General features: G+C 45.0%; 1 protein-coding gene across 6 annotated transcripts in view; it reads left to right on the plus strand.

The window, feature by feature from the left end:
- NCAM1 (neural cell adhesion molecule 1) overlaps window positions 1-27995 on the plus strand; it is a 314204-nt gene that overhangs the window by 274359 nt on the left and 11850 nt on the right. For 3 of the 6 annotated variants that reach the window (XM_011926757.1, XM_011926758.1, XM_011926760.1), the window contains 3 exons: window positions 8093-8095; window positions 17580-17704; window positions 21553-21730. In XM_011926757.1, the coding sequence (XP_011782147.1) occupies window positions 8093-8095; window positions 17580-17704; window positions 21553-21730 (306 nt within the window). Of the gene's footprint in view, window positions 1-2505; window positions 2554-4540; window positions 4583-8092; window positions 8096-17579; window positions 17705-21552; window positions 21731-24246; window positions 26606-27995 lie in introns of those variants that run through there. The other 3 variants (XM_011926759.1, XM_011926756.1, XM_011926761.1) reach the window with 3 other exon arrangements.

The following is a 27995-nucleotide window of genomic DNA, read 5'->3' on the forward strand; positions in this document are numbered from 1 at the left end:
AGGCATTGTTAGTGGTACAAAAAGTCAGTTTTTCTCAATCATATAATAAAGTTAAGGTCTGAAGAATCAAAAAGCAAACTTCTTTTACATAAGTAGAACCATGGCATATTCTTATAATTGAGCATGCCTTTTGCAAGAACTTTAGCAGGATGAGGCAGTGAACATATGGGAACATCATATTATCACCAAAGATGACTTATTATGGTCTTTCTTTGTGCCCAGATAACCTTCCCAGAGTTGCTGAAGTGAGGACTTAGCCCACAGAGTATCCTGCTACCCCTAGACCCATCCTGAAAATAGATATCATTGGGAGGATGCTGCCAGCAGTTACCACTGTTATGACAAACCCACCCTTTTGCTGCTAGGAACTGAGGAACGAGCCTTAGGAAGGACCTTCTCTGAATTCTTACTCCCATTTATTGGAAGACACAAAGGTTGTCTGAACTTAGGTAAACAGAACCAACCACCAGTTTAGCTGTGTGCTTGCACTGAGCCCAAGAACCAGTGGCATTGGTTTCTGATGCCAGTTTACAGCACCGCTGACACTGCACCCCTGTCCTGTAATACTGTTGGGATGCAGATGCACAGCAGGATCCCATGCCGCTGGAGTTGTGCCCTGGTTACACCCCAAGCCCTAATGAAGAGAAGGCACAGAGTCAGCAGAGGCCAGTGTGCTGCACAGGGAGGTGTTGCTGCCGGACTCCTGGGCTGCCAGGTGTCAGGTGAGACCAGTGCATTTGGCACTGACTCATCACTTGAAGTTTGTTGAGATGTCTCAATAATGGGATTGCTTTCTTGGTTCTTTAATAGACCTCTCCGTGTTTAGAGACATGGATATGTCAAAGCAGGGATGAGCAGGGGAGCTAGTAAAAGCCACAAATTCTTGATGGACTCCTGCTTTCAAGCTGTCAGTTACTAAGCATGGCTTACCTGTTTGGAGGTTCCTTTGTGTGTAGTTCATGAATGTGCATGAAGGTCATGAGGAAACTGTGACTCCAAACAAACAAATAAAACTCTAACCTGGGAGAATGTACCTATTTCATGTTATTTTTTAAGCCAAATGTCTGCAAGCCATCAAGACACTCAGGAGGAAAGCTCAAAACCTCTGTTTGCCTTGCGAGGCGCTGCTTCTGTGAGATTCCTTACAACTAGCTGTGAATCTTCCCCTCCATGACTGAGCTACCCACCTTCATAATTTCATTGCCCAAACAATACATCTTAATTTGCTTCTGTACCATGAAGCAAAACAGACAATTTCTTTTTGAATGTAGAGATTATGAATGAGTCTCTACTTTTTAAAGGAGGCATCTTGAGATTTTTGTTTTCACATGTTGTCCCCCAGGTGGCGCACTGCAAGTATAAGTTAAATGGATTGTCATATATGTGGTTAAAGCACGTAAAATTCCATCTCTTTGCCAGAATAATATAGACAACTATGCAAACAATTCAAGCCAAACAAAGAAAATAGAGGGAAGGAGACCATCCAATAATGATGAGTTACTATTCTTTGTTGCTTTGATTCCAGTGACACTGTACTCATGGTTTAATGAGATGCCCTCATATGGAAGGTCAAGGAAGACAAAACCATGAGTATTAGATATTAAGGCAGTGTCGGAGATACGCTGAGGTTTTTCCAGATTTTCATCTAGCTCTCGAAGGTGACTTTGTTTTGTGACTGTTGATGGGACTACTTCCAAATATTTGCCAATGAAAAACCAAAGATCCATTCAGTGTCCCAGTATCTCAGATGCACAACCAACCATCCTCTACACAGAAGGCTGGCTAGAATTTCAGTCCCAGTCTCTTCAACATTTCTATTCTCTGGAGGAGTGAGAATAATCCTGAATATTATTTGCATGGCTCTTCTGTAGCAGCCTCCAAATAACCACATTCTGTAGGGGAGTTTTTGGAAGGCAGCAGTGGTTGCAGCATCATCTGTATGATAAAGGATCATGAACTTCACCCAGTAGTACACATTAGGTAGGACAGCCATTTCTGTTTCATTCATTCAGATGTTGAAATGAGTGAGGCATATAGGTTTTGCTATAAATAAAGTCATATATGGAAATATATGCCTCTATAGAAACACATATATAGATGTGTAACATGAAAAGCCAATGTCTATTTTCTCCTTCACTGGTTCACCTTAAACTGAGGTCCAAATTCCCTTTCCTCCTATACCTCTGGTCCTATGGAGACAGCTGGTCCTGCTGAACTGGATATTTGTTTTCAGTCGAGGTTTGAGGCTTGTGCAGCTGTTCCTGGGCCAGACTTTACCTAAACTTCAGGGTTTGGCAGGTGCACAGCCTCAAGGTTTGAAGTTAGAGAGAGCCCTGCTCCTCGCTGGTGCCCTGGCCACCTGTTCAAACACAGTGTTGTTCTTCCCACTGTAACTTGCTTCAGCTCCTCATACTGACGCCCCAGGGTTGTTGCTTCCATTTTTTTCATTCAGTATCTGTGTACCTCAATGATCTTTTCTCCCCACCTTCATTTTTCTTTCTTCAGCGGCATCTGCTAGCTCGTCTACCCCTGTTCCATTGTCTCCACCAGATAGTGAGTATCATTTTCTTCATCCATCTCTCTGCAGGTCGCTTTCCACCAGCCACAGTTTGTTCTGCCTAATGTTATCTCCTTTACCAGGTGATAATTCAACTCAGTTGGCGGAAAGCAGCGTCGGGTTTTAGAGAAGCAGATGAGAAGAGAAACAGGCATAGGGCTTCTCAGATCCATGAGGGGCAGCCTTCCCTGAAGGAGAGGCGAGGGAAAAGCATTGCTCTGGATAGAAACCCCTGCAGGCAGGATCCCCAAGGCAGCTTCCCTGGGGCCACCCCTGTCCTCAGGATTCTGAGTGGGCTGGATCAGAACTCGTATTTGGAGATTGACCAAGGGAATTGACCAAGAAAAATGTCTCCTCTGCAGGGTCATAGAAAATGTGTTGGAGTGTTTTGTTTTTACCCTTCATTTTAATTGGCACAGTTGGATACAGACATTTGAAATTAGATAGGGAGGCCTGTAGCGTTCACTTTATCCATAAATGCATACTTTTCTTGTAAATATTTGTGGGAAAATAAACAGTGTCTGGCAGATGTGCCTGGCAGTAGGCGCTTAGGCAAATCGTTTAACCCTTCACCAGTGAGCCTTGTTTATCTCCTCTGTAAAATAGGATGAGTAGTCACCCACGTCCTGCCAGCCTAAAGAAAATCACAAACATTTTAATGTTTATCAAGCTCTGCTTTACCCACCTGGGATCATTACCACTGAGCCAGCAGTCATGTCAACGGGTCGCTCTCAGGTTTCGTCTTCCTGGCTAAGCCTTGCTCATTTCCGATCTCATTAATGTTGCTATCCTGTCCTTTTGTTCTTCTGAATGCACAGGAGTAGAAAGGGCTCCAGGCCTGCCACTGTTTGGAGTTTTGAACCTAGCTTTCCAGGGAGGAATAGCAAAGTAAGACCACAGCTCAGTAAGACACAAGATGCAATGCCAGCATCTGCCCAGAGTGGCAGACAGCAGCAAATGGGCAGGCAGGGTGGTGCCGCCTGGCTGGCTTTATTCTCCTTGATATATCAGAAGCCCCTGCAGTTTGGGCTCAGACTCAGGAGGTGACTCAAGCCTCAAGCTCAGAAGCCCTCTGTCACCATCTGTTGACTCATAAGCATGCCCACCACCCCATGGAGTGCTTTTCCAGGCACTGTCCTGTAGCAGACAGAGTTCAGGCTTTGGAAGTAGACAGACCTGGGTTCAAATCACAGCTCCACTACTTCCGCCTGAAGCTCCATGATGTAGGATAAGTCGCTAAACCTCCCCAAGTCTCAGATTTCTTACCTCTAAGGTGAAGAATGGATTCCACTTACCTTTTAAGTGTTTGTGAAAATTAAAGATTAAGAGTGAAGAACACAAAACATACTCTCAGAATTTAGCAACTGGAATTAATAGTCAGAATAAATGAGAGTTATGTTATCTCTTGCTGCGTGAGAGTATTGTCAGCAGAATCTCTGATCATCTCTTTTAAATAAGTATATTAAGGTATTTTCAATATGTATATTAAGGCCCAGCATGGTGTCTCAGGCCTGTAATCCCAGCACTTTGAGAGGGCTAGGTGGGTGGATTGCTTGAGGCCAGGAGTTCAAGACCAGTCTGGGCAACATGGTGAAACCTTGTCTCTACTAAAAATACAAAAATTAGCCAGGCATGGTGGCATGCACCTGTAATCCCAATTACTTGGGAGGCTGTGGCAGGAGAATCGCTTGAACCTGGGAGATGGAGGTTGTAGTGAGATGAGATCGCACCATTGCACTCCAACCTGGGTGGCAGAGCAAGACTCCATCTCAAAATAATAAATAGATAAATAAATAAATATGTATATTAATATTGATAACTCAGAGAGTGAGAGAATACCTCCTTCACCATCTTTATAATGATGCCTACATACATATAATATATGCACACCCATGTATATATACATATATAGCTATGAGTTTAATTTATCTCCATTCTCTCCTTCACCTTTCTGTGCCTTTTCTGTCTGTCATGTTTCCATAGCAACCTGGCCTCTTCCTGCCCTTGCAACCACAGAACCAGCTAGTGAGTACAGGGCTGAGCTGCTCTCAGCCAGACCTCTGATCGCTTGTTGTAGAGCCGACTTCTAGGTTACAGCACTGCCTGTTGTTTTCCCTTTTATTAAAAGCAACAGTTGTGAATGCGTGAAGGCTCCTAGCCTGGTGTGGTTTCCTAAAGCATGCCGTCTGCTTGGCCAAGAGAGCAAACCAAGCATCAGCAAAAGAACGGGGGTGATTATTGGAAGAATACTCCGTGCATGAGAAGGCCTTTCCAAATCGACTCTCTAGTTAAAAATAGACAAGGATTAGGGAAATGCTGAGGACACAAAAGAACAGCATCTCCTTCCCGGCTTTCGCTTTACTGTCCCTCCTTCTGAAATACGCACGCTCATGTGCGTGTTAATTTAGCAGTAGAAAAAAGACTGAGAACCAGGGAAGGAATAGGAGAAAATGGCAGCTTGGGGAAAGGGAGAGGGGTGATGCCGAGAAGGAAGGAGCCGCTGCTTCCTGACAGCATGCCTGGCTTTGTCTCCCTGTATGCAGAGCACAGGGAAAGGAGAGAGCTCCTTCCTGCTGTCTCCTTTCAGGCTCCTGCCTCAGTGCTAGAAAAACGATGGGCAGAAAAAGCCTAATCCAGGCTCCCCCTGGGTTGAGAGTCCAGATGAAAGTGCTGGAATTTATCTCTTGACAATAGAGTCAAGAGCCAGACTGTATCCTCTTTTTTTCATCATAGAAAACATTACACAGAATCACTGCTGTAACGTGTTCCAAACTGGTCTTTATAATGCTCTAATGAAGTAAGATGTGTGTGGAGGACTCGAATCCCCTGAAGAATCCATATGAGTATGTGTGCATGTTTGTAGTGTTCAAGCATCGAAGCTGTGTGGGAGTTTTAGATTTTATAATATTTCTGGTTGCACAGAAAAAAATGGCATACATCTCATCAAGCAGAACGAGAAGGCAGAAAGCAGGTATGCAAAGTATAACTCCAGCTCCCAGGGCCAAGCTTTCCGATACATAATTGAACAGAGAAGAAAAGAGTTTCCTGGTTCTGTGTGTTGCATGAAATGGTTCTTTTTTTTCTACTGCAGAACACAGCTAAGGGTCTGCTTTCTTGGTGTTCCCTCCGTGTGTGTGCTGTGATGAATCTTAATTTCCTGATGCTTTTAAGGTTTCATTTTGTCAGCAGAGCAGAGCCGATGACAATAGGCTGTGCTCGCATGGGTCTAATTCAGATTATGAGTTTTTTTTTACATTTGGAAAAGGAATGCAGCTAACAGCCTCCTTTCTTATTCTACAGTGTCACTCCTGTCCTTTTCAGCCTGGTGCAACGTGTGTCCAGGCACAGTAGGAGAAAGCTACATAACGTATTTGTACCACTGTGTCACATTTAAGGTGACTCACTGTAGGTTGGTCCTCTCTGTTAGTGAAACACAATCTTGGCTCCAGATTTTGCCTGAAGAAGGAATTAGGTGTCTCTCCCCTGACATGTCTTTAATTTTTAAACATCAGACATTTCTGCCCACAGATAAAATGCTTAGTTGTGACATCCAAAGGGAAGAAAGTTTGAGTCATTTTATTTTGAACCACTTGACTACTGACCCAAATTGTAGGTCCCAGTGGATACTGAGATCAAGGAAAGATGCTCACAATTGGGCAGCAGCCTGAGTTTAGCATGAGCATATTTCTTACCAGTAAGTGAAATGTAGCACATGTGAATTGCAGTGGAACTAATAGCAGCGTAGCTATCAGCATGTGAATATCCATCAATCATCAATCCATCAATGGGCCTGAAAATAAATATCTCCCAGTTTTGCCTGTGTGTGTGTGTGTGTGTGTGTGTGTACCCATTTATAATTATGAGGGAATATAGGTATTCTAAATAAAACCAAAGGAGCAATTGCTTAGTTGTATATAGTCCCTGCAAGTCCCCTTTGGTAGGAAGGTACCTGAATCTGTGTAATGCCAGACAATAAGAAAGAAGCATACATTCTATCAGCTCACAGTGGCAAGGGAAGAGGTAGCCTGGTTAAAGCATTTCTCTCGGGTTATTTTTAACCAGCAGTGTTCTTTACATAGAAAGGTGTCTTCATCTCCCTTCTTTGCCCTTCTCCCTCAGCCTCAATTGGCAATGGCCAAAACATTCCCTGGCCTCTTAAATTTAAGGTCAGAAACCCAAAATGTCTTTTAACAAGTCAAGATCACTCAGTCACAACATAGGACCAAAAGGAATGCTTTTACATCCACATAAGAAAAGTTTTTGCTTTTTTCATTGTAAATCTCAAATGTACGTCTTATCAGTGCAACCACAAGTCTAAAGATACAACTTTAACCGCAACAGGTTGGGTGCCGTGGCTCAAGCCTGTAATCCCAGCACTTTGGAAGGCTGAGGTAGAAGGATCACTTGAGCCCAGCCTGGCCAACATGGCGAAACCCCCATCTCTACAAAAAATAGAAAAATTAGCTGTGCATAGTGGCACACGCCCGTGGTCCCAGCTATTCAGGAGGCTGAGACAGAAAGATTGCTTGAGCCTGAGAGGTCAAGACTGGAGTGAGCTATCTTCACGCCACTGCACTGCAGCCTGGGTGATGAAACAAGACCCTGTTTCAAAACAAACAAAACACTTTAACCACAAATGTCCAAACATTTGCTTAATGTCAAACTCTCAGCACGTTAGGCCAAAGGTACAGTTTCTGCTGTTTAGTGTCAGCACAGCCATTGTCTCAACCATCAGAAGGAAACCAATTCCCTAGTCTGCACTGGCCTCTTCCTTTATATGGGTCTTGACTTTAGGGAGGCTCACTGAGGTCTCAGGAATAATATGGGTTTGTGGAGAAAGAAGTGAGATAAGATCATCAAAGCCACCATCTCTGGCATGCGTCCACCCAACCTCATTCAGCCCATGCTCCCCTCTTCCTTATGCCACAGGAAACATGAAATGACGCTTTTTGATTTAATACAATCTTTTATTCTTCTAGGGCACACAGTCTTCAGCTTAAGACTCTCAGGACTTTTCCTTGATGACCCGTATTCTGTTTCATTGCCCTTGTTTCCCAAGGATGCTGAGACATTTCTGGAATCTGTGGATAATAACTTGCTTTTTTCTTTTCCTTTAACAGTCTCCTGGATTGACTTTGACATCTGGTTCCTGACAGCAACACCTCCCCATTTCAAAACAAGTTTACATGCTCCTGATGTGGTATTAATATGTAGTGTTGCAGCCGTAGCTAATGCTTATTGGTGTTGTTAACCAAATGCTCTTTATGATTTATTATCCTATTTCTGGGCAGTTTCGCTGCCCTCCCGGTGTTTCCTATATATGCTGCTAATTTAATTTAATTTCTCCTTTTATTTAGTCTGTGATTTTGTTGTTGATTTTTCTCCCTGCCCATTGTTTACATCAGTTTTTAATTTTTTTGTATTTTCCATGTGACCTCCTCCACTTTCCTTTCAACCAATCATGTGCGTGCGTATCATGTGACTTTGTCATGTGGCTTGCATGGTGCTGATGATGTCGTCCACGCTGGTGAACAGAAGGTAAAACTCTTTGTTCTGATTAGTGAAATAAATCTGGGACCACAGCCTGGCACGTAGGGCACACCCATTTCTTCCTGTCTCAGATTTCCCAAGCAAAGCCATTTGAGAGATTTCCTCTGGTTCTCAATTCACATCCAGAATTCATCATTCCTTGCAAACTTGACATGACAATTTGATATCACGACAACCTTTGGTTTGGTATTTTGCTTCGAGAAATTTGGTCACACAAACTGTTCTCTACAGTCAACCCACATTAGCCACAGCACAGTTTGCAAACTGAATTTTTACCAGATGGTTCGTAAAAATTATTTCCCAGAAAGGTGTTTGGTAAATTAGCTTTATAGCATTGTTATTTAACTTTATCCGGTAGTTCTAAAGACCATAGTTGTTCTAAAATGAGTCACATTCCTGTGAAAATGTTTACAACCTTGAAATGCTACAGAGTGAAATATATCAATTGCAAAGGTTGTATCTGTTCAAAACCCAATGAGAGTGCTTCATGAAATTCATGCACATTGAGGACTTTCTGAAATAAGAGATTTAAGATTTTGGATTAGAGCAGTTTGGCTGTGATTACCGAGGTGTCACTTTTTAAGAGTGGCCCTCCCCCAGGGAGGGGGAGAAAATCAAAGCAAAAGTCACTTGGTAATTACCATGACTGGAGATCTCCGTGTAATCAAGAAACACATGATTGACCCTTGCAGCAAAGGAAATAAAATTATAGCCTAATTAAGTGCATAGCAACGACAAAATAATTAGTTAATATTGTGACTGTCACAACCTCATTAAAACATTTCTCGCTTACCAGAAAGAGAGAAGGAAGCCTCTGCTCACAGCTTCCCTCACTAAAATCAAACACCTATTCAGAACCTGCCCTTTGAGTCATGTGCATTCAGTTTTCTCCTAACTGAAATGTTTTACTTCAAATCACACCCTGAGACATGGGCTACATGGATCACGAAAGCAAAACTAACACCAATAACCCCCGGTGTGCCCATGCATGCAAGGGGTCCCTGTTTGACCTCACTTCTCTGAGGACTGATTGGGCGACATCCACACAGACAAAACCGTCAACAGCTGGTCTCGCATGTCCTTTGTTCCTGGTCTGTTCTTGTGTTTCGTTCTCCTCCTGTGTGTTTAGCCCTGTGTACCTTCCCTCTCGTTCACCCTCCACATCTCCCATCTCTGAGCACCTCAGCTTTATAGGGATGTCAGCTTGGCCCCAGTGTAGTCCCATTTACAGCCAGACTTGCCTATGAGCCATCTTCATTTCCAAAAAGGAGATATTGGGTGTTGACATTGTACGAAATAAGGTGGGATTGTCCCAGAAGCAGAACATCTGATGTAGTCCATGCCAATAAATTGGGCTTACCTTTAAAAATCATCTGAATATGCAAGTCTTAGGACAGAGAATATAGAGAGCTTAAGATTTTCTAAACTACAGGTCCCACCCAAAATATTGTATTTTCATGATTTCCCAAAGGTTGACCATCAGCAAGACTAGATATTTTTCAGACTTGTGATGACTGTTCAGTAGTTGATGTTCTGGAAAAAGATCTGGGCCTTCCCCATGAAATCTTAAATGTGAGCAGTTACTGGATGTTGAATTTGAAACCTATTCATTTCTTTTTAAAAAACAAGCTTGGTCATTTCTGTGCAATGCTATAATTTGGAGCGAAACAAAGCACAATGTTAATAAGGTAGACACTAATTCACTCCTCTAAAGAGAGATCTCTTCCAGACATTTTAAGCCAGGGCAAGAAATGTTTAAAGATGTTTTCTGCAGTTGCCGTAGAAACATTCCTTAGCAGTCGTCTTGGCTGTTGGTAAAAAATGTGGCCAGTACTATTAAAAAAAAAAAAAAAATCACTGAGGGCCTTAGAGAATTCCAAAGCTGTGATTACCCCCTCCTGGAACCATGTCCTCATCCATGACGGACCTTCTCCTGCCATCTGCAAGGGGGCAAACTGAGGACTTATTCAGGTGAGCCCGTAAGCAGCAGGAGCTGGCCTTTAACAATAAAATTTAAGGGAATGGAGAGGTCAGGGCCAATAAAATTCATGGAGGAGAGCAATAAAGCTTAGTTAAGGACAGTTATCACCTCCTCTCCCTGGATATTAGCAAAGATTTAAGCTGAATTGGGCCTAAATGAGAAAGGTGAAAGTAAGCTGAGGAGTGAGGGGGGACTTTCTGCTGTCAGTGGGTTGTACACCCAACAATTGGTGACATCTGATGTTCCCTGTCCACCTTGCACCCCCTCAAAAAAAGAAAACTGCCTGGGATATGCGCAGCATAACCTGGATGCTCCATCTACCTGAGCTCAGCGGGGCAGTGTTTACAGAATCCAGCAGCACTGCATGAAGTATAGCGACTCAGAAGGAGAAGGGAGGTTGTAACAGGGATTGAGCCCCATCCTTTATGGTTACTTGGCCCCTGAGCCTACAGGGCTTGGCCTGTAGAGGACTGTGACAGATAAGTTTAGACACCTGTCCCAGAAAAGAAGAAGTGAGGATGCAAACTTTGATTTTTAAGGTCATGGCATCATGTCACTGCAGGGCTTCCTCCAGTGACTCCACGGAGCCGTGGCTTTGTCCACCAGCTACTGAGGACTCTGTGTAAATGGGACTCCCCACCAGCAGCATGCGTGAGATGAGAAGCCCCCTGCACCCCCCTGTCTGTGTGCTGCATGTCTGAGCATGACTCCCTCCCCAGCCATTCATAATGATATTTTTTTCTTTAGCTACTGACACTGACTCGTACTAGGAAATGCTGATTCTGATGAGCTAAGCTCTTTAACACCCACTCTTCCTTCTTAGATTGAAAACATCACTAACCACCCCTTCCACTCCCTCCTTTATTTTTTTACAGCTGTGTGTCTGGATTGCCACGATCTCTGGCAGGTCGACACAGACTTTTCACCAGGGTTTCTGCTCTAATTGCCTTTACCTCCAAGGATTCCCTGCACTGGAGGTTCCCAGGGTAGAGAGTCAGTGGGAAGGGGCTGAAGAAAAAGGCAGTGAGGTGTGTCAGCCCGAATCCTGTGGGCAGGGACTGTGGGCTGCTGCTGGCCTTGGAAACTGACAGTTCCCTTAGGGTCACCAGTATGAGGGCTGAAATTCCCCAGGAGCCACATTCTTCTTCATAACCAATCTAATGTCCATGAAATAGAGCTGAAGACGGACACGAGCCCCCCTTGTGGCCTTGGAGGCAGGAGCCAAGTTAACTGTCGGTGATAGCAGTTATTTCTGCCATAACTTCCTCAGCCTGGATCAGCCCCATAACCACAAGCCATACCTTCCTGGTCATATTTTCTTTTTAGGATGATGAAACAAAGATAATTGACCAATTAATCTGTTGGTGTTTTCATGACACCCGCGAGAAGGGAACTGGTATTTTTGTGGTTCGGTCTGTCAGAGCTCATTGGTTGCTGTTTAATTTGTACTTCGTGCTGCCATTTACCACCCCACCCCAACACGCACTCTCACATTCATAATTCCTCAGGAAACTGGTGCTGGAAAGGATTTACAGACCAGATGCCTTAGTGAGTGTGGCCGCGGGGAGCTCAGCATCCTTGCTCTGCAAGCTGGGAACTGGCCATACCCACACTCACTCATTGTGTATCCCGAGGCTCCCTGGAGCCAGGGACTAAGATGGCAAAGATTCTGGTCACTCAGGCTCAAGAAAAGCCGTAATGCTGAAGACAAAAGGGTCCGGGGTGGGGGGGGAGCTTTACTCCAAAAGCTTCATCTAGCAGGAACAATGCCAAAGACAGATTAATACCCACCCTTACACTGCCAGGCTGTTCTTGGGGACTGTCCAAAAGCCACTTGGCATCCCTAGAATAGCCAGGTAGGTTACCAAAAGAGGCACCAGGGAGAGTCATGAGGATCCAAGAATGTATGCAACATAGATCACATCCGATTCTTTTGTTTGGTGTCAAGGGCTAAGAGCTTTGTTTCAGGAAAGAGAGTTAGTGGTCTAATAACGCTAAATCCTGATTCCCTCAGATAATTTGCTGATGCCCTAAGGACCAGCCACGTTTCTAACCTCTGGATGTAATTGTAATGTTTCTGACTTGGAAAAAGTAAATAGGCATCATATTTGAATAGCTAAGTCGTACATTTTGGACTTTTCAAAAACTAAGAGTAAAAAGGTATATATAACACAAGTTTCAAATTGCTTGGAAGAAATAATCACCCAAATGAGGCAGGAGTTAGGATAAACAAAATGAACATTATTTTTAAAACTAGACAGTCTTATTTGATAGGAAAAGTAAAAGATTGTAATGCAAGCCCCTCATTTATCACGGGTTTATGCTCGGACACCTGAAACTTTGTGCAGATCTCTATGAGAGAGAAAACAAAGTGGATGAATAGAGAACACAGATGGAGGGCTTTTTGTTTTGTTTTGTTTTGTTTTTTTGAGGCTGAGTCTCACTGTCACCCAGGCTGGAGTGCAGTGGTGCGATCTCTGCTCACTGCAACCTCCACCTCCCGTGCTCAAGCAATTCTCCTGCCTCAGCCTCCTGCGTAGCTGGGATTACAGGCACCACCATGCCCAGTTAATTTTTTTATTTTTTTTAGTAGAGACAGGGTTTCACCATGTTGACCAGGCTGGTCTTGAACTCCTGACCTCAGGTGATCCACCCGCCTTGGCCTCCCAAAGTGCTGGGATTACAGGCATGAGCCTCTGTGCCCAGCCCCAGATAGAGGCTTTCTTGAGGATGCCTGTTTGGCACCCCAGCCTTTCATTCAGAAGACACAGCTAACTCTTGGTGTTTGGGCTCCTTTGAGAGAGAAATAGAATGTTGTTTCCTGCTAAAATTCACCAATGCTGTCTAAGTACCCTGGATTTGCTACAGTTTTTGTTGTGGAATTCAGATATCCAGCCGGAGTTTTCTAATTCCTGGGGCTTCTGCTGATGAGAGGAAGGGCATAAAGCCGATTCAGATTTAAGGGTACAGTAGCACAGTAATTACAAACAGAGAACCTGTGATAGGAATGGCCAGAAATATACATTTCAATTATGGTTTCTAAGGGAGAATTTCATAGGACCTGCCTATGATATATCTGACTGTACGTGGCCTCTATGGTACGTTCTTTCTTTCTTGGGTTCTTGATTCACATCCTGCTAGAAAATAACAGAACTGCACAATACTTTATATTTGTTATTGGCAAAGTTTCTTTTTAATGTTCCGTTGGTGTAGTCTTTACATAATACATTTTGGGGGAAACATTTGACTCATGGCTAAAACTAAACTCCAAGAGTGTAATTAACCCCAGGGGTCTTCTGGGAGCAACCTGCCGATTGCTGCTGAATCGCAAACCAACATTTACAAATAATTACAATATTGGTTTTACTGAGATTACTCATAATGATTTCAATCAGAGCAGCCATCTCAGAACACAGTGCACATCAGGAATCTCTCAGGCATTTCTTCTGCTAATGTGCTCGATATAGCAGTCAGCCTCCTGAACGGAAAGGTCCCTTTTCTCCCGCCACAGCCCCTCCCTCATCAGGCATGGCTTTGTGCAGAAAGCCTAAGAAAGTTTCTCTAACCCCATTTCTAATCTTTAAGAGAATTCAATGACAGTGAACACTGGAAGATAAGACACTTGATTAAACAATTGCTCTTTGCATATTTTCATGTACTCACAGCAAGTTACAGAGCCACCAAGTGGGTCCAAATCTCTGTGATATTAGTTGAATATGATCTTCCTGTAGAAATACTGTCATAGGCTGGGTGCAGGGGCTCACACCTATAATCCCAGTACTTTGGGAGGCCAACGTAGGAGGATAACTTGAGCCTAGAAGTTCAAGACCAGCCTTAGTAACACAGTGAGACCCCATCTCTACAAAAACTTTAAAAATTAGCCAAGTGTGGTGGCATGTGCCTGTGGTCCTAGCTAATCCGGAGGCTGTGGTGAGTGAATCACTTGAGTCATGGAGATTGAGACTGCAATGAGCTATGACTGTGCCACTGCACTTCAACTTGAGTGACAGAGCAAGGCCCTGTCTCAAAAGAAAAGGTCATAGGAAGCATTATGTATCTGTCCAAGGGCCCCATCATCTTTTAAAAGAATTAATCATAACTTAGTTTTTTCATCTGGCAAACAAAATTGTGTCTTACTTACCTTTGAGACTTCAGTGCCTGATAGACTACCTGGGACCTAGTAGATACTCAGTACACATCTGTTGAATAAATCATAGGTAGAACACTCTAAATAATAAACCTGAATTTTATTTTATTTTATTTTTGAGACAAGATCTCACTCTGTCACCCAGGCTGGAGTGCAGTGGCATGATCTTGGCTCACTGCAACCTCTGCCTCCTGGGTTCAAGTGATTCTTGTGCCTCAGCCTCTCGAGTAGCTGTAGTGGGGATTACAGGCACATGCCACCACACCCAGCTATTTTTTTTTTTTTTTTTTGGTAGAGACTGAGTTTCACTATGTTGGCCAGGCTGGTCACAAACTCGTAACCTCAAGTGATCCACCTGCCTCAGCCTCCCAAAGTCCTGGGATTATAGGCATGACCACCGCGCCCAGCCAATATTATTATATAATATAAAATGCTCTAAATTCTATGAGAAAATAATACACACATATCAGAGTACTGATAGTCACTCAGATACAATGATAGCAGATTACAGTGTTCTAACTATGTCAAATGTTGGAACTATGTTCTAACTATGGTATAGATTTTGATGGTTTTTCTCTGATTCAAATTAAATTTTTTTCTGAAAGAAATCTAAAGATAAGAGAGTTCTTTCATCAGGGAAGTTGGTTTCTGCAGGATTCCCTAGAGAGACTTTTCTTCTTAGGTCTTTGAAGACACTTGGGAGTCTCTTTTCAAAGATAAAACTTTGGAGATAACTTTTTCAACATTTTAAAGCAAAAAGTTGACAACTTTCTGCCTTAGAGATGTGGAATTGTTGACCTTGGAGTGCATCTCCCTAAAATTGGCTGAAAGTCTTGTATTTTGTGTTCTGTTTCCCACAATGTCATGAGAAACAGCCCAGGTATAGTTGGCAGTCTGTGCTAGTGCAGTGGCTGTCACTGTTTCACATGATGGCAGAGCTGGAAGGAGCCCTAAAGAGCATCCAATTCAGGACCTATATTTTGCAAATGTGGAATGAAACTTGATCGAGGCAACAGACCCCCCGTGATGCAGAGCTCGGAGACAGCATTTTGCAGGATTGATTCAGCCTTGAAAACTCGCACTGCTCAATTTCAAGAGGAGCTAATTAGGAACGTGCAGCCAGAGAAGCCCCAGTGGACTGATCCCTAAAAGGAGGCCTCGGGAGAAGGACTCAGTTCTTGCCTAGTGGGCGTGTTGGAAGGGCCTCTGATGCTGCCTGTAAAAATCCCCTCCGCGCTAGGGCAGGTAGACCATTCAGCACAGAGCCAGTGTTGTGATTCTGAGTGGACAAAGTTAGAATAATTGTGTTCATTTGCGGTAGGTCTAGGGTCATCAACCATTCCAGTTTGCCTGGGACTGAAGGGTTTCCCAGGATGTTGAACTTGCAGTGCTAAAACCTGGAATGTTCCAGGCTAATCGGGATGAGTTGGTCACCCCAATTTAATCAGAGAATACAATTTGTAAAGTTCTCCTGTGTCTCCTTCTGTTTGTTCAGCATTTCTGAATCTACACAGAGCTCCTGCCCTGATCTAAAATGTATGCCACTTTGAGTCGCTTTTTAGCGCTAGATATCTATAATGATGTAGACATAACTGATGTATTGTCTAGGACTTGGGACGGTCCAAAGGAATTTGGAAAGCCTAAATACCTTGACATGTCTAAACCAAATTTCTACCTATTTTCCACCGAATAGCTGTGGCCCAGAGCTAGATAGCGGCTTTAAAACAAGATGGGTCTTTGCCTGAAATCCATTCATCTTTTTATTCCTATTTTTATTTTTCCTTAATTATTGATCTAAGAAAACAAATAATAAGCACAACCTTTCCTAAACATCCTCCCGACATTATGTGTCCTCCCTGTTGTAGCTTTTAATCTATCCCTGTTATTGCTACTTGTCAAACCTAAATGTGCACACAGATCACTGGAAGGATCTGGTTACATTTCTAACAAGTGCCCAAGTGATCCGCCTGCTGCTAGCCCTGCGATGATAAGCAGTGGCCTCTTCCTTAGCCTTCTGTCTGGTTCCTCCTTGTACCGAAGGAAGGTAGTTCCCAGAGTAGCTGAATGAGAAGTGAGGCGTGACCCTAACTGTGCCTGTAGCCATCTAATAAACGGCCAGTGGTGCAGTTTTAGGTGCTTAGATCCAAGCCCTGGTGACAAGCCATTTTGTGGCTCTTCTGTCACATGTCTGTGATTCTGTTTTCCAGAGAGCAAGCCAGAGTGACCCACCCAGAAGGTAACTGTTTTGTAGCCTCTCCAAGTTTTCTCTCTGAGGTTATGAAATAGATGCAGAGATAGCTCCTCGCAGAAGTGCAGGATTCCCCGGTGTGTTAGATCTTCCTTTTAACTTTGTATGTGAGATGTCCTCTCACCTTATTACTTTCAGCATATATTAATGCAATTGTTTCTTTTATAGTAAATTAGTGCCTTACTCACTGGAGAACCATCCTAGCCCTAGCAGTTTGTTACATGCAAGTTCATCTTCCTTCTCAACCTTGGATTCACAGTGCTGCAAGCTGAGTGTGTATTGCAAATCAAGAAACAACTTTTTTTCTGTTGAGAAATGCTAAAGACGTTTTTCTGTCTCTCCTCTCACAAAGAAAAAGACTGCACTGATTGTCACTTTCACACATTAAAGTGTTGAGGATTAGCACTCACTCATTTGAACCATAAGTGGATACTTACAGGAAACTTGCGTAAGAGCCATAAGGATACTTACAAAAAACTTGCCTAGGGCAAGTCGTGCTTTATTTAATCACAACCGGAAACTTCTTATTTTTTTTAATGAGTCTGAGTAATAAAATGTCATTCATGAAAAGCCAGTCCCAAGAATGCAGCATTATTTACTCCCACTAGAGATCAGGCCTCCTAGCCCCAGGGGTGAGTGACCTGTCCCGGCAAGAAACTGGGCTGTTTTGCAAAATAATTTTATGGATGGGAGTTTCCTACTCAAACACTTGTATTTTCTCCTATTTCAGGCTGTTCCTCAAGATGTGTCAGGTTTATAAAAATTAAATCTTCAGTTATAAGAGCAACTAAAAGGAAACATAAGTACCAGTGACAGAGACAGAAAAAAAAAAAAAAAGCCTATTCTTAAAATACTCAAAGGACCCTGTTCATAGGAACGCTATTTACCAGAACATTCCCAAGAGGCACTCTCAGTTTGGGCTCATTCTGAGGCATCTACCTGGAATTCAGTTTTATATTTATTGCTTTTTAACCATTTGAATTTCTGAGAAAGCGAGAAAAGTGTCCAGCCCCACCCTGTCACTCCATCCCATTCGGATGGGTTGGATTTTCCTTCTGTGGATGGGAATTTCATGTGAATTAACTGGCTGTTTCAGGGGAACCCAGTGCACCTAAGCTCGAAGGGCAGATGGGAGAGGATGGAAACTCTATTAAAGTGAACCTGATCAAGCAGGATGACGGCGGCTCCCCCATCAGACACTATCTGGTCAGGTACCGAGCGGTGAGTGGCCTTCTTCTCAGACTTCACCAGAACCCTGCGACCCTGACACCCAGCTTGCTAGGGAAACAACAGGGGCAGCCCAGGTGGGGCAGGGGTGGGATGGGGTCTTACTCTATGTCTGGCAGGTGGCCCATGGGCCCTGGCCATGGCTTAAAATCCCAAGATGGCCCTACAGCTGTTAGGTCATGTTCACACTGGGTCCATCCGAAAACCTCTTAGATGACTGTGGTGGTGACAAACTTATACTGTGGTTGATTTTTCTGTGTCTTGAACTTTTCTACAAGGTTATTTTGCCATTATCTAGTACTTCTTGTAAATGCCATACTAATATATAAGAATCACTACCTTGGATAAAATGTGTATGGTAGGCCGGCCACCTGCACTGTGACTGTGACCACATGCATTTTCTCTGCACGAGAACCCTGTGCGGTAGGTCTGACCATTATTCCCTGTTTACAGATGAAGTAGGTGGGTGGACAGCAGTCAGTAAGTGCCGGATCTCACACAGCTGAGTGAGGCAGTTTGAATCCAAGCCTGACTGAGAGACTGGGCTCTCCCCACTGCCTGAGGCTGCCTAAGGTCCTCAAACAATCCTTGTTCCCTCACCAGCCCTTCACCTGGCCACCTGAGCTGTCCCAATCCTGCTAACAGCAAGTTGGCTCTAAGCCATCTTCTCCTGGTTTGCTCACCAGCCACTTAAGATTCCCCTCATTCCACTTTTATCCGAATCCCACACTGAAAATCACCCTTTCCATTTGGTTTTAGAATGACACTGGGTCATCTTCAACTACAACCAATGGCTGAGAGATTTAGAGGCCACATCTGAACACTGAGAATAACCTCTTGCTAGGGCTTTGTAGTAGAGAAAAGAATGAATAAGGGAGCAATCTCCTTTCTTCACACAGCCCCAGGGAAGACTTTTTCTGGGAAGCTGAGTTACTTCCTCTCTGCCTTGTGATCAGTCCCCTGTGGAAGTGATAGGTCTTTAACTGGCTAGCCTTCTGGAGAGTCGGTTCAGCACAGAGCCCTGCAGGCACACTTCTCAGCTGGGGAGGCCTTGTGCCCACTTAATTTGTAAGCAGGTGTGAGCTGAAATAGTAGGAAAGACCTATCACTGCCCTTAGGCCCAGTCCAGAGATCCCAGTGAATGAGAGGTCCTCTTGGCTTCCTCACTGCCGAGTGGGGTGCAAGGATTGGGCAGGTAGTCCCCAATATCCCCCTGGAAGCGGAGGTGTGGTAGGCTGGGATGCCTTTCCAATGGTTTTCCTGATGTGGCCCCGTGGACAGAACACAGGTTTTAGAGCCAGACAGACATGGCATCCAGTTCTAGGTTTACTACTTATTCTGGAAGAATAGGTCACCTAATCTTTCAGAACTTCAATTTCTCCATCTGTCAAATGGGGATAAAATAGCTTATTGAGTTGTTATAAAGATGCATTATAATATATGCAAAGAGTCTGAAATGTGCCTGACACCTGGAAACCTTTATAAATGGTCACTATGGTTATGGCTAAGAGGCAGGCTCAGGCTGAAACCATCTCCGGTATGAGATCACTCGGATGTCTGAGGAACCACTGTGGCTGCAGCAGGCAGCCCTGCATTAGAAAGACACAACTGGCACAACACTGAAATGTGTTAGATTTCAACAACCTTAACCACCCTCTCTCTCACTTCAAAACCTCATTCGTGTTTGCTAAATATTATCATTTTATATTGTGGATAAGTATAATATAACATACATTTTCTCTAGATTCTGGTTGTCTCTTGTATAATGATGTTTGCCAAGGAAGACAGAGAAATGAAGAGGAAGGACACCTGAACTGCTTTGTTTTAAATGAAAATGGAGCCACATAGTGATGTATATACATCGTAGCTTACAGCATAGCCAGACTTTCTGGTTAGACTCTAAGGAAACTAGAATTCCCCTTCCAGCACTACTAGCATTTGCCCATTCCTTGTCACATTCCTAAAGGCATCTCTTTGGCTAGTGCAAACCCTTTTGCCTGGGAGGACTGCTTTGCTGTAAGATAACTCCTCATCCAGCCTTAGCCATGGGCCTACAACAGCTACTAGACCACTGTCCAGGTGACAGTGCTATTGTGTTCTGCCCTTCCAAGGAGCAGCCTGTCATGCAATAAACATCGATCAAGCCTTCTTGCATGCCCAGCAGATACCCCAGGGCATCTGCCTTGTGAAAAGACCAAAGATTGCAAAAAGGTGGGCTGTGCAATTGTGAAACCGTCTGAAGACTTCTCAGGCCTCCCACGTCTTCTTCCACAACTGTTTGGTGAGGGAGGTGGTTACCTAATTATCGTTCTCTGTGGACCCTTTGAGCAGCCCACTGTTGGACTTGACAGCAGAATGTAGCCCCAGGTACCACCATCTATTTGCTGCAGTTGTAGAGACCAGGCCACACTGCATGGAACAGAAAACCCTTATTCAGTCCAACAGATGTTTGTTGAGCTCCCTACTAAAGAAAGGAAAGATCATGAGAGGAGGAGAAGATAAAGAGAGATTGATTGATGGGAACAAATACAGTTTGATAGAAGAAATACGGCCAAGCGTTTGATAGATCGGTAGTGTGACAATAGTTCACAATTACCTATTGTATATTTCCAACTAGCCACAAGAAAATAATTTAAATGTTTCTAGCCTGAAGAAAGACAAATATTTAAGGTGATGGATATTTCAATTACACTGGCTTGATCTTTACAAATTAAGTGAATGTATTAAGTTATCACATGTACCCTGAAAATATGTATAGCTATTTTGTATCAATTAAAACTGTTATTTTCAAGAACACAATTAAGAAAAAAAAAGGAAAGATCATAGTTTTGGGCCCAAACGAACTTAGCTCCAACCTTGACTGCAGGTGTGATTTTACGTTAGTCACCTTACTTCTCTCTTACTTCCCCATCATCGGGTTTAGTAAGAGCCTGACAAAACTCCACAGGCATGTTGTAGGAATACAACAAGAAAACGTGTGTAAAGCTTCTTGTAGTGCCTAGCACTTAGTAAGGGCTCAACAAAAATAGTTTTTATTTTTAACGAAACTGGAATCTACACAGTATTCACACATCAGGAAGGTGAGTCACACACCTTAACTTAAGCAGCATCCTGAAATATGACAAGAAACATACTTGTTTTATTTTCTTCTAAGACATCTTTATGCATATGTCCCCAGCACCAGAGTGTAGCCTGGGAGACAGGGATGGTGCTTGAGTCTCTGCATGCCCTGAAGGTGATGGGACCTTGACAGGGTTGGCTCAATGCCACACTGGCGTCTGCTGCTGCTTGTGTTTGCCAGCATGCAAGTTTGACCTCCTGACCTGTGCAATTTTTCAGGCTGGTAAAGAATAAAGACCATGTCCCATCTCTGCTTTTTTTTTCTTCTTCTTCTTCTTCTTCTTTTCTTTTTTATTTGAGACAGAGTCTTGCTCTGTCAGCCAGGCTGGAGTGCAGTGGCATGATCTTGGCTCACTGCAACCTCCACCTCCTGGGTTCAAGCCATTCTCTTGCCTCAGCCTCCAGAGTAGCTAGGACTACAGGTGTGTGGCATCACGCCCAGCTAATTTTTGTATTTTTGGTAGAAATGGGATTTCACTATGGTGGCCAGGCTGGTCTCGAACTCCTGACCTGAAGTGATCCACCCGCCTTGGCCTCCCAAGGTGACTGGGATTATAGGCATGAGCCACCGTGCCCAACCCCCATCATTGCTTCTTATTTCCATGATTTCGCACCAAAAGTTATTGAGTCCCGTAAGTTCTGCCTATTATCTGGTCTTACCAGTATCTCTATCTAAAGCTTTTTTGGTCTCTTGTATCCTTCTTGCTGGTTTCTCCCCGAAGCTCTCCTCCGAGTGGAAACCAGAGATCAGGCTCCCGTCTGGCAGTGACCACGTCATGCTGAAGTCCCTGGACTGGAATGCTGAGTATGAGGTCTACGTGGTGGCTGAGAACCAGCAAGGAAAATCCAAGGCAGCTCATTTTGTGTTCAGGACCTCGGCCCAGCCCACAGCCATCCCAGGTATGGCTGCCTCTGCTTTCTGTTTGTTTCCCGCTTTGAATTAATGCACAAGTGCTGCACCTCCTAATGTGCCTGAAGAACCCTGACAACTTGCTTGCTTACAGCCATCCTCATGATTGGTTGCCCATGCAAAGCTTAGTTTTGCCTTGTACCTATCTGTGCAGTGGGGTGAGATGTACTGGACCCCCAGGAAGGCTTGGCCAAGCACCCTGGAGAAAAGGTCCTATCCCATTTGGCCTTGAAGGACTGATGCCAATCAGTCCATTGGACCCCTCAGATGGGAAGTGCTCCAGCTCCAGCCTAACCTTGGAAGTTGGTTGAGTAAGCATCCTTTTTTGAGACCTTATCTGCCATCTGCCACATCATACTTGGACCACATAACTGTTTCTAAGCCCTTTCTATCTGATGCTTGCTTTATCAGCACAGCCATGGTCCAAATCTCTTCTCTGTCATGACCCCAAGAGAAGGAAGAGATGATGCCCAGTTAGTTACAAACCCTATCTACCAAAGGCCTCTTAGCGGAAACATACATTAAATTGAACCACTTGTAATAGAACAAGTGGAGAAAATAGATGCTGGAAAGCACCATCAGTGAAAGCAATTCAGTCTGCTAGAGACTGTGATGGCAGCAGTTCTCCTAGGAGATGCAGATCTGTCTCCAGGGATCCAAGACCTAACCTTGCCACTGATGGCCACATCCTTCAGAGAAGAAGGAGCTCTTCAACTGATCACTCTGCTTTTCCAGACCAGCCAGAGGCCAACCACAGGCAGGAGAGGTGGGCATAGAACATACAGTTGCAGCCTTTTGGGGCCCCATATACTCTGCCATGTTCAAGTGTGGTGGGAAGATGGCCTTGGGCGGCCCCCCTCACGCCTGCCCTGTCTTCAGTGCTTGCCCAGCTCTTGGCTCTGTGGTCATGATTGCTCCTCCCAGGGGGAGACAGGCCAGAGGGCTGTGGGCTGCCTGTGATTCAGGGATGTATGTGCAAAAGTGGGCTAGGACAGCAGCAACAAAACAAGATCAGTGTGTGGTTCCCAGTGGTTGGTTGTACATGGATGTGTGTGGGAGACGTGTGCTGGACCTCCAGTGAGTTGGCAGGTGAGTTTTACACTGTAGATCGGAAGCATCAATTGGTGCCCCCTGCATTGTCAGGAAGGCTCCCCAGTGCTTGCTGGGGTGGGTGTTTCTCCACAGTTGCTGGTCAGATGGTCGGTGCAGAAGGCAAGGCACGTGGGTGAGGCTGCAGGAAATGTCCTCATTATACCTTAATGGGATGTTCAAATGGAGGTTCTCCTTGCTTTTCCTCTGCCCCTTCTTTCTCTCCATTCTTTGGTCCGTTCCCTTGCAAACGACAGTCCGGGGTGAATGTCCAGATCTGTCCGGCCTTCATGGGACACTTAGGAGGTGAGATCAGGTGAGGCTTGAGTAAGCCCTTTGCAGCAAGACAGATTCCTTATGGCAGTTGCTTCCTGGGGTGAGACTCACTGGGTAAGCTGTTTGGACCTGCTGTGTTCACATGCTGGGTACTCCTAGCTGTACTGGCTTCTGTGGTTTTTGTGTCAGAGACCAAAATTCCAGGTAGACCTTGTCCTCCAGAGTTGTGCCTGCTGGAGACGTCAGAGTCCTTCTTGTGAATCGCCCAGGTGCCCACTTAAGCCACAGAGGGCTGGGGGATTGCTCACCTCACCAGTGATGGCTCTGTGGCTCTCCTGCACAGGTCTGAGAAGGTGGTGGCTGTGTTCTTGGTTAGACTTTCCTGGCTATTGAATTGGGATCCGAGAATAAAAGCTCTCTGAATTACAAGTTGGACATCTATGGTTGAATTCTGTGGTCAGAAAACAGGGTAGAAGGTGAAGAGGGGAGCGGAACAAGACTTCCTTTAACAGCACTGGCATGGGGGACTTGTGGCATAGGAAGAAAAGCCTGCTTCATCTCTGACAAGGCGATCCCCAATCCCTGTGCACAGTGTGCTGACTCATAGTGCAGCGATTGAATGCATCTCCACCACCATGGGTAAAACACACTAGACACTAGAAGACGATACACTCGCTGGCTGTATCTAAGAGGCTTCACCTTAGTGAAAGGTAACACTCTCCTAATCAAACTCGTGTATTTTACTGTGGAGGCTTCTGTTCTCTCACTTTAATTTCATTTGCTCGCTGATCCCTAACCCCCAAATTAACCCTGCTGTGCTGCTTCTGGCATTGCTGAGCTTCTGAACTGGCCTTATGGTATTGATACCGCGCTGAACCCTCTCTAACCTTTGTCAATTTAATTTACTAAGTTGAATTAACCTGTGATTCTGTGTTTTCTAGCGTTGACCTAATTTTTTTTCTTTTTATCTATTTTTTTTCTCTGTTTCTGTCTCTACCTTCCCTTTCCTTCTCTCCCGCCCCCACCGTCCTGTGTCTGTCGTCACACTTGTCACCTTGGACGTCACTGGGACATCCCCACTGCCACATTTGTTTTTAAACAACCACATTCTCTCTGGGGACCCATTGCCTGACACCTGCAGCAACCTTGGGAGGCAGTTCTGCATCCTGCACCTTTGTCTCATTGCTTTTCTCTGCAGTGACTCTTCTTTTGCTCTGTTAGGAACTTGAACACAAAAATTAAATTTGCTTAAAAGCCCAGTTCCTATGAAAAAGATCAGTGCCCCCTTTGGAAGAACCTGGCAGGACCACCATGGCCACAGCTGCTGAGCGACCATTCTGTGTGGAAGAGAAGGTTTTGCGATTGGAAAAAAGCTTTACCTCCAGACATGTTACCACTCACAGATACTTTTGTGCTACTTCATAAGGAGTTTGCCCCCTTTTTAATGGCAGTAAAAAGAATTTGAGAGCTCTTTCTTTAAATGCTATTTTTTAAAAACCATCATGCTAGGTTTACAGAGAAGTTTCTGCATATCTGCTACTTGTTGCATTTTGTGTTCAAACCTAAATATGATGTAGCAGACGAAGAATTCTAAGTACCTTCTAAAGCTTGTGTTAGATTGTTAAAATCACCACGCATTCCCCTCATTCTAACTCTGTGCTCCTTGTCCTCCCTTCAATAAGTAATTGGCTTTGCTTGCAATTAAGCATTTAGGTGCCCATGTTAAGACAGCCAGACCGCACTGACTCACATGAGCATTTTGCTGACATGATGGGCAACTTAAGTCACCCCTGTTGCCCATACACTTGAAAAAAGTTGAATTCGTTGGATATTTTCTGGGGCTGATGAGCGTTCTGGGATGTGCTTTCAGTCCTCGCATTACGGCCAGCACCTCACACTGTCTCTGTGAACAGGGCCAAGCCGTGATGTGCCAACAAGTGTCAGCTTCGAAAGGTCTTTGCCTCCCAGTCGGGGTGACTCCCCTGCTGCCTGGCAGCGTGTCACAGATCAGCACAGAGTGGGGCTGTGGTTCAGCAATGACCCACAGAATGGCTTTGAGCATCAGTCTACAGGACAGGTTGGAAGCATCCACTGTGAACCAGGCATTAGTCCCCTACCTGGCCTGTGTGTGTTCAGTAGAGAAGAAGGGGAGGGACAGGCCACTCCCAGACTGCTCAGCCCAGGAGGGTTAATAAATTGGGGCCGAGCCAACCTGTCAGTACTTCCTGAATGCCCCAGCCTGTGTATTGGTGGGTTGGTTCAGTGACATTTTCTAAACTCTCCTAAAAATCCAGCTGCTCCTCCCTGCTGCTTGGGAGTTCACCCGGGAGAGAAAGTGGGTGTGTTTTGTTAAGGTCCCTCGTGGAGACTCAGGGCTGAATCCTGCTTGGTAATATCAGTGTGTGTGCTTGGGGATGGACCTTCTACTGAATAAAAACTCCCTCCCTCCCCCCCGTTGTGGTCACATATCATTCTACATATCTCATCTTTGAGCATCTCCACGGAAGCTTGATTTTTGTTCTTTTTGGTTTCTTTATGTATTTTTTTCTGTTGTTATTATTTTTAATGTTCAAAGACTAGCCTTTCCCTTTGGAATTCCAAATAACCCCATGCTGTGGTCTGAGGGGCAAAGCCACCTATGTTGGCGCTCGCCATTAAACCCTAGCGCTCAGTTTAGAGGCTCACGTGCAGACATCTGAGGCTCCATGCTGTGCAGTAGCTCAGGCAGGGTAGTGCCTCTCACCCCAGCCACAAAACTGTCCCCCGCTGGAGTCCCAGATGGCGCTTCACACCAGGGCGGTGGAGGCAGGCATGGTTCTTGGGCACAGGGCAGAGCATAAGGATCACAGGTCAGTGCAGGAGAGCTACTGGCTCTTAGGATCACCTTGGGCAGAAGTCACGTGGCTTCACCCTAGTAGGGCCCAGCTTGGAAGTCTGTCTCCCCCTGATCCCAGGACCACCCACAGGAGAAGGGCAGTGTCCGTCTTTCTGAAGGGACCCTTTGGAAATCTCGTCCTAAGTGTGGAGAGGACTGACGTGGCCCTGTCCCCTCAACGCATCCCAGGGTCAGGCAGGTCTCAGCTGAAACAATGTCAGGGTCCTCAAGGGTCCCATTTAGACAGACCCATGGCTTGTACCAGTGCGCCTCTGAAGAGGCAGCATTAGCGCACACCCACTCCCACTGGACACTGAGTTCCCGGTGATGGCTGCAGCCCCCAGCCCCGCCAGGAGTCCTGAAGACAGCAGCCCTCAGAGACCCTGCAGGAGTGAGTGCACCCCACCTTGCTCAGCTGCACCCCACTCCCCTGCGCCCTGTAGTTGTGCTGCCCATGCTCCACACACCATGGGGCTCCTCTGCTCATTTTTGGACTATTTATACAGCAGGTTTGGATCATGTTTTTCTACTAACAAGAATGCTAACATTGTTGTGTAGATAATCAGTGAGGCCTTTATGAAGTTTACACCTTTGCATTATTAAAGGAAGTAACAGTTCATGTGAACTCACCAGCGTGGCTTGATTTTATTCAATAGCTGTGTCTGACAAAGCATCAAAGACCCTTTCCCTCCACCTCACATGTACCTGGATAAACGATTACCTAGAGAAATAGTAGCCTGGTGAATGGAGTTCTAACCGAAGGAAATACTTTTCTTCCTAATGGGGAGCAATCTCTTTTTCCCAGGGATCCTAAGAGCTGTTAAGAGGCATTGCTGCCTTGGAGTCCCCAGCAGGCAGTGGGAGGGGAAAATGCCTTTGCAGAACAGGGGAGGTGGTCATTATGTGTGAGGATGGGGCCACACTCTGAGCCACCAGATGCACAACTCTGTGGCAAGGCCACCTGATGACACAGCAGCCTTTATACTCTCCCTAACAGAGGCTGCACAGAGTGAGCTTGTGGAGAGGGAATCTGAGAGAAGATTCTCTTTGCAAATTGTATTCTAATGATAATCACACTTAACTCAGACACATCCTGCAAGCCCCTGAGACCAGCCATCTGTTTAGCTGATTCAAAGGAGCAAGCAGACATGTAAGGGGCTTATGAGTGAACCAGAACCCCAGCTCAGTAGTTCCAAGAGTCTGACCATCTTCTGGGAGTCTTGGGGGTGAAGAGCGTACTTTTACTGCACCAGGGTCTCATGGCACAAGGACTCAGGCCCGTCTGGACATTGGTAAAATGTGAGACCCGTGTTCCTATATTAAGGCATACAAAAGGAGGCATCTGTGGGTCTCATTCTTGGAGCAAGCCATTTCCTTCTTTAGTGCCAACCCCTCCCAAGCTAGGAATTACAGAAGATGGACAGCTCCAGCTTCGTCATCTCCCTGTCCTGGCAGCTCTGACCTCGAGGTTATGGGGAAACTCTTCCCCAGAAGCCTTCTTTGCATCCAAGGTGCACGGGTGAGTTAGTCAAGGGAGGGCTGAGGGAAGACCATAGCAAAGACAGACCCCTGGAGGTTTATATTTTTCCTTTTGTGAAATATTACACAAGAGGCAGGAGATGGCCTTTGTTCTTCTAGTTATCTTGGACTAAACAATTCTGTGATACCCACTGAGAGGGAATGGGTGTTGGCTTTTGCTTTGAATACCCTGCTGCCCATTTCACAGCCTGTGCCTTCTTCATAGCCTCTTTTTTGTAAAAGCTACAAACAGTCTCTTCCTAGCTTAAGGAGCATCTCACGTGCTTGAGGAGTCTAGACTCAGTGGTGGTGAACAGTGTGGTCCCTTTTCCTTTGGGGGATACTCTTGGGCCACTCAATACATTAGGTCAAGTTTATTTTCAGGGTCACTGGGTGAGACAGCGCAGTGCACCCTGAGGTGGCAAATCCCATGATTTGTGCACCTGTTCCTCTTTGTGATGCAGGGGAGGGAAGACCTAGGAGTGTGGTCCTCATGA

The sequence above is a fragment of the Colobus angolensis genome, unplaced genomic scaffold (genome assembly GCF_000951035.1).
Source record: "Colobus angolensis palliatus isolate OR3802 unplaced genomic scaffold, Cang.pa_1.0 Scaffold7, whole genome shotgun sequence".
NCBI classification, from domain to species: Eukaryota; Metazoa; Chordata; class Mammalia; order Primates; family Cercopithecidae; genus Colobus; species Colobus angolensis.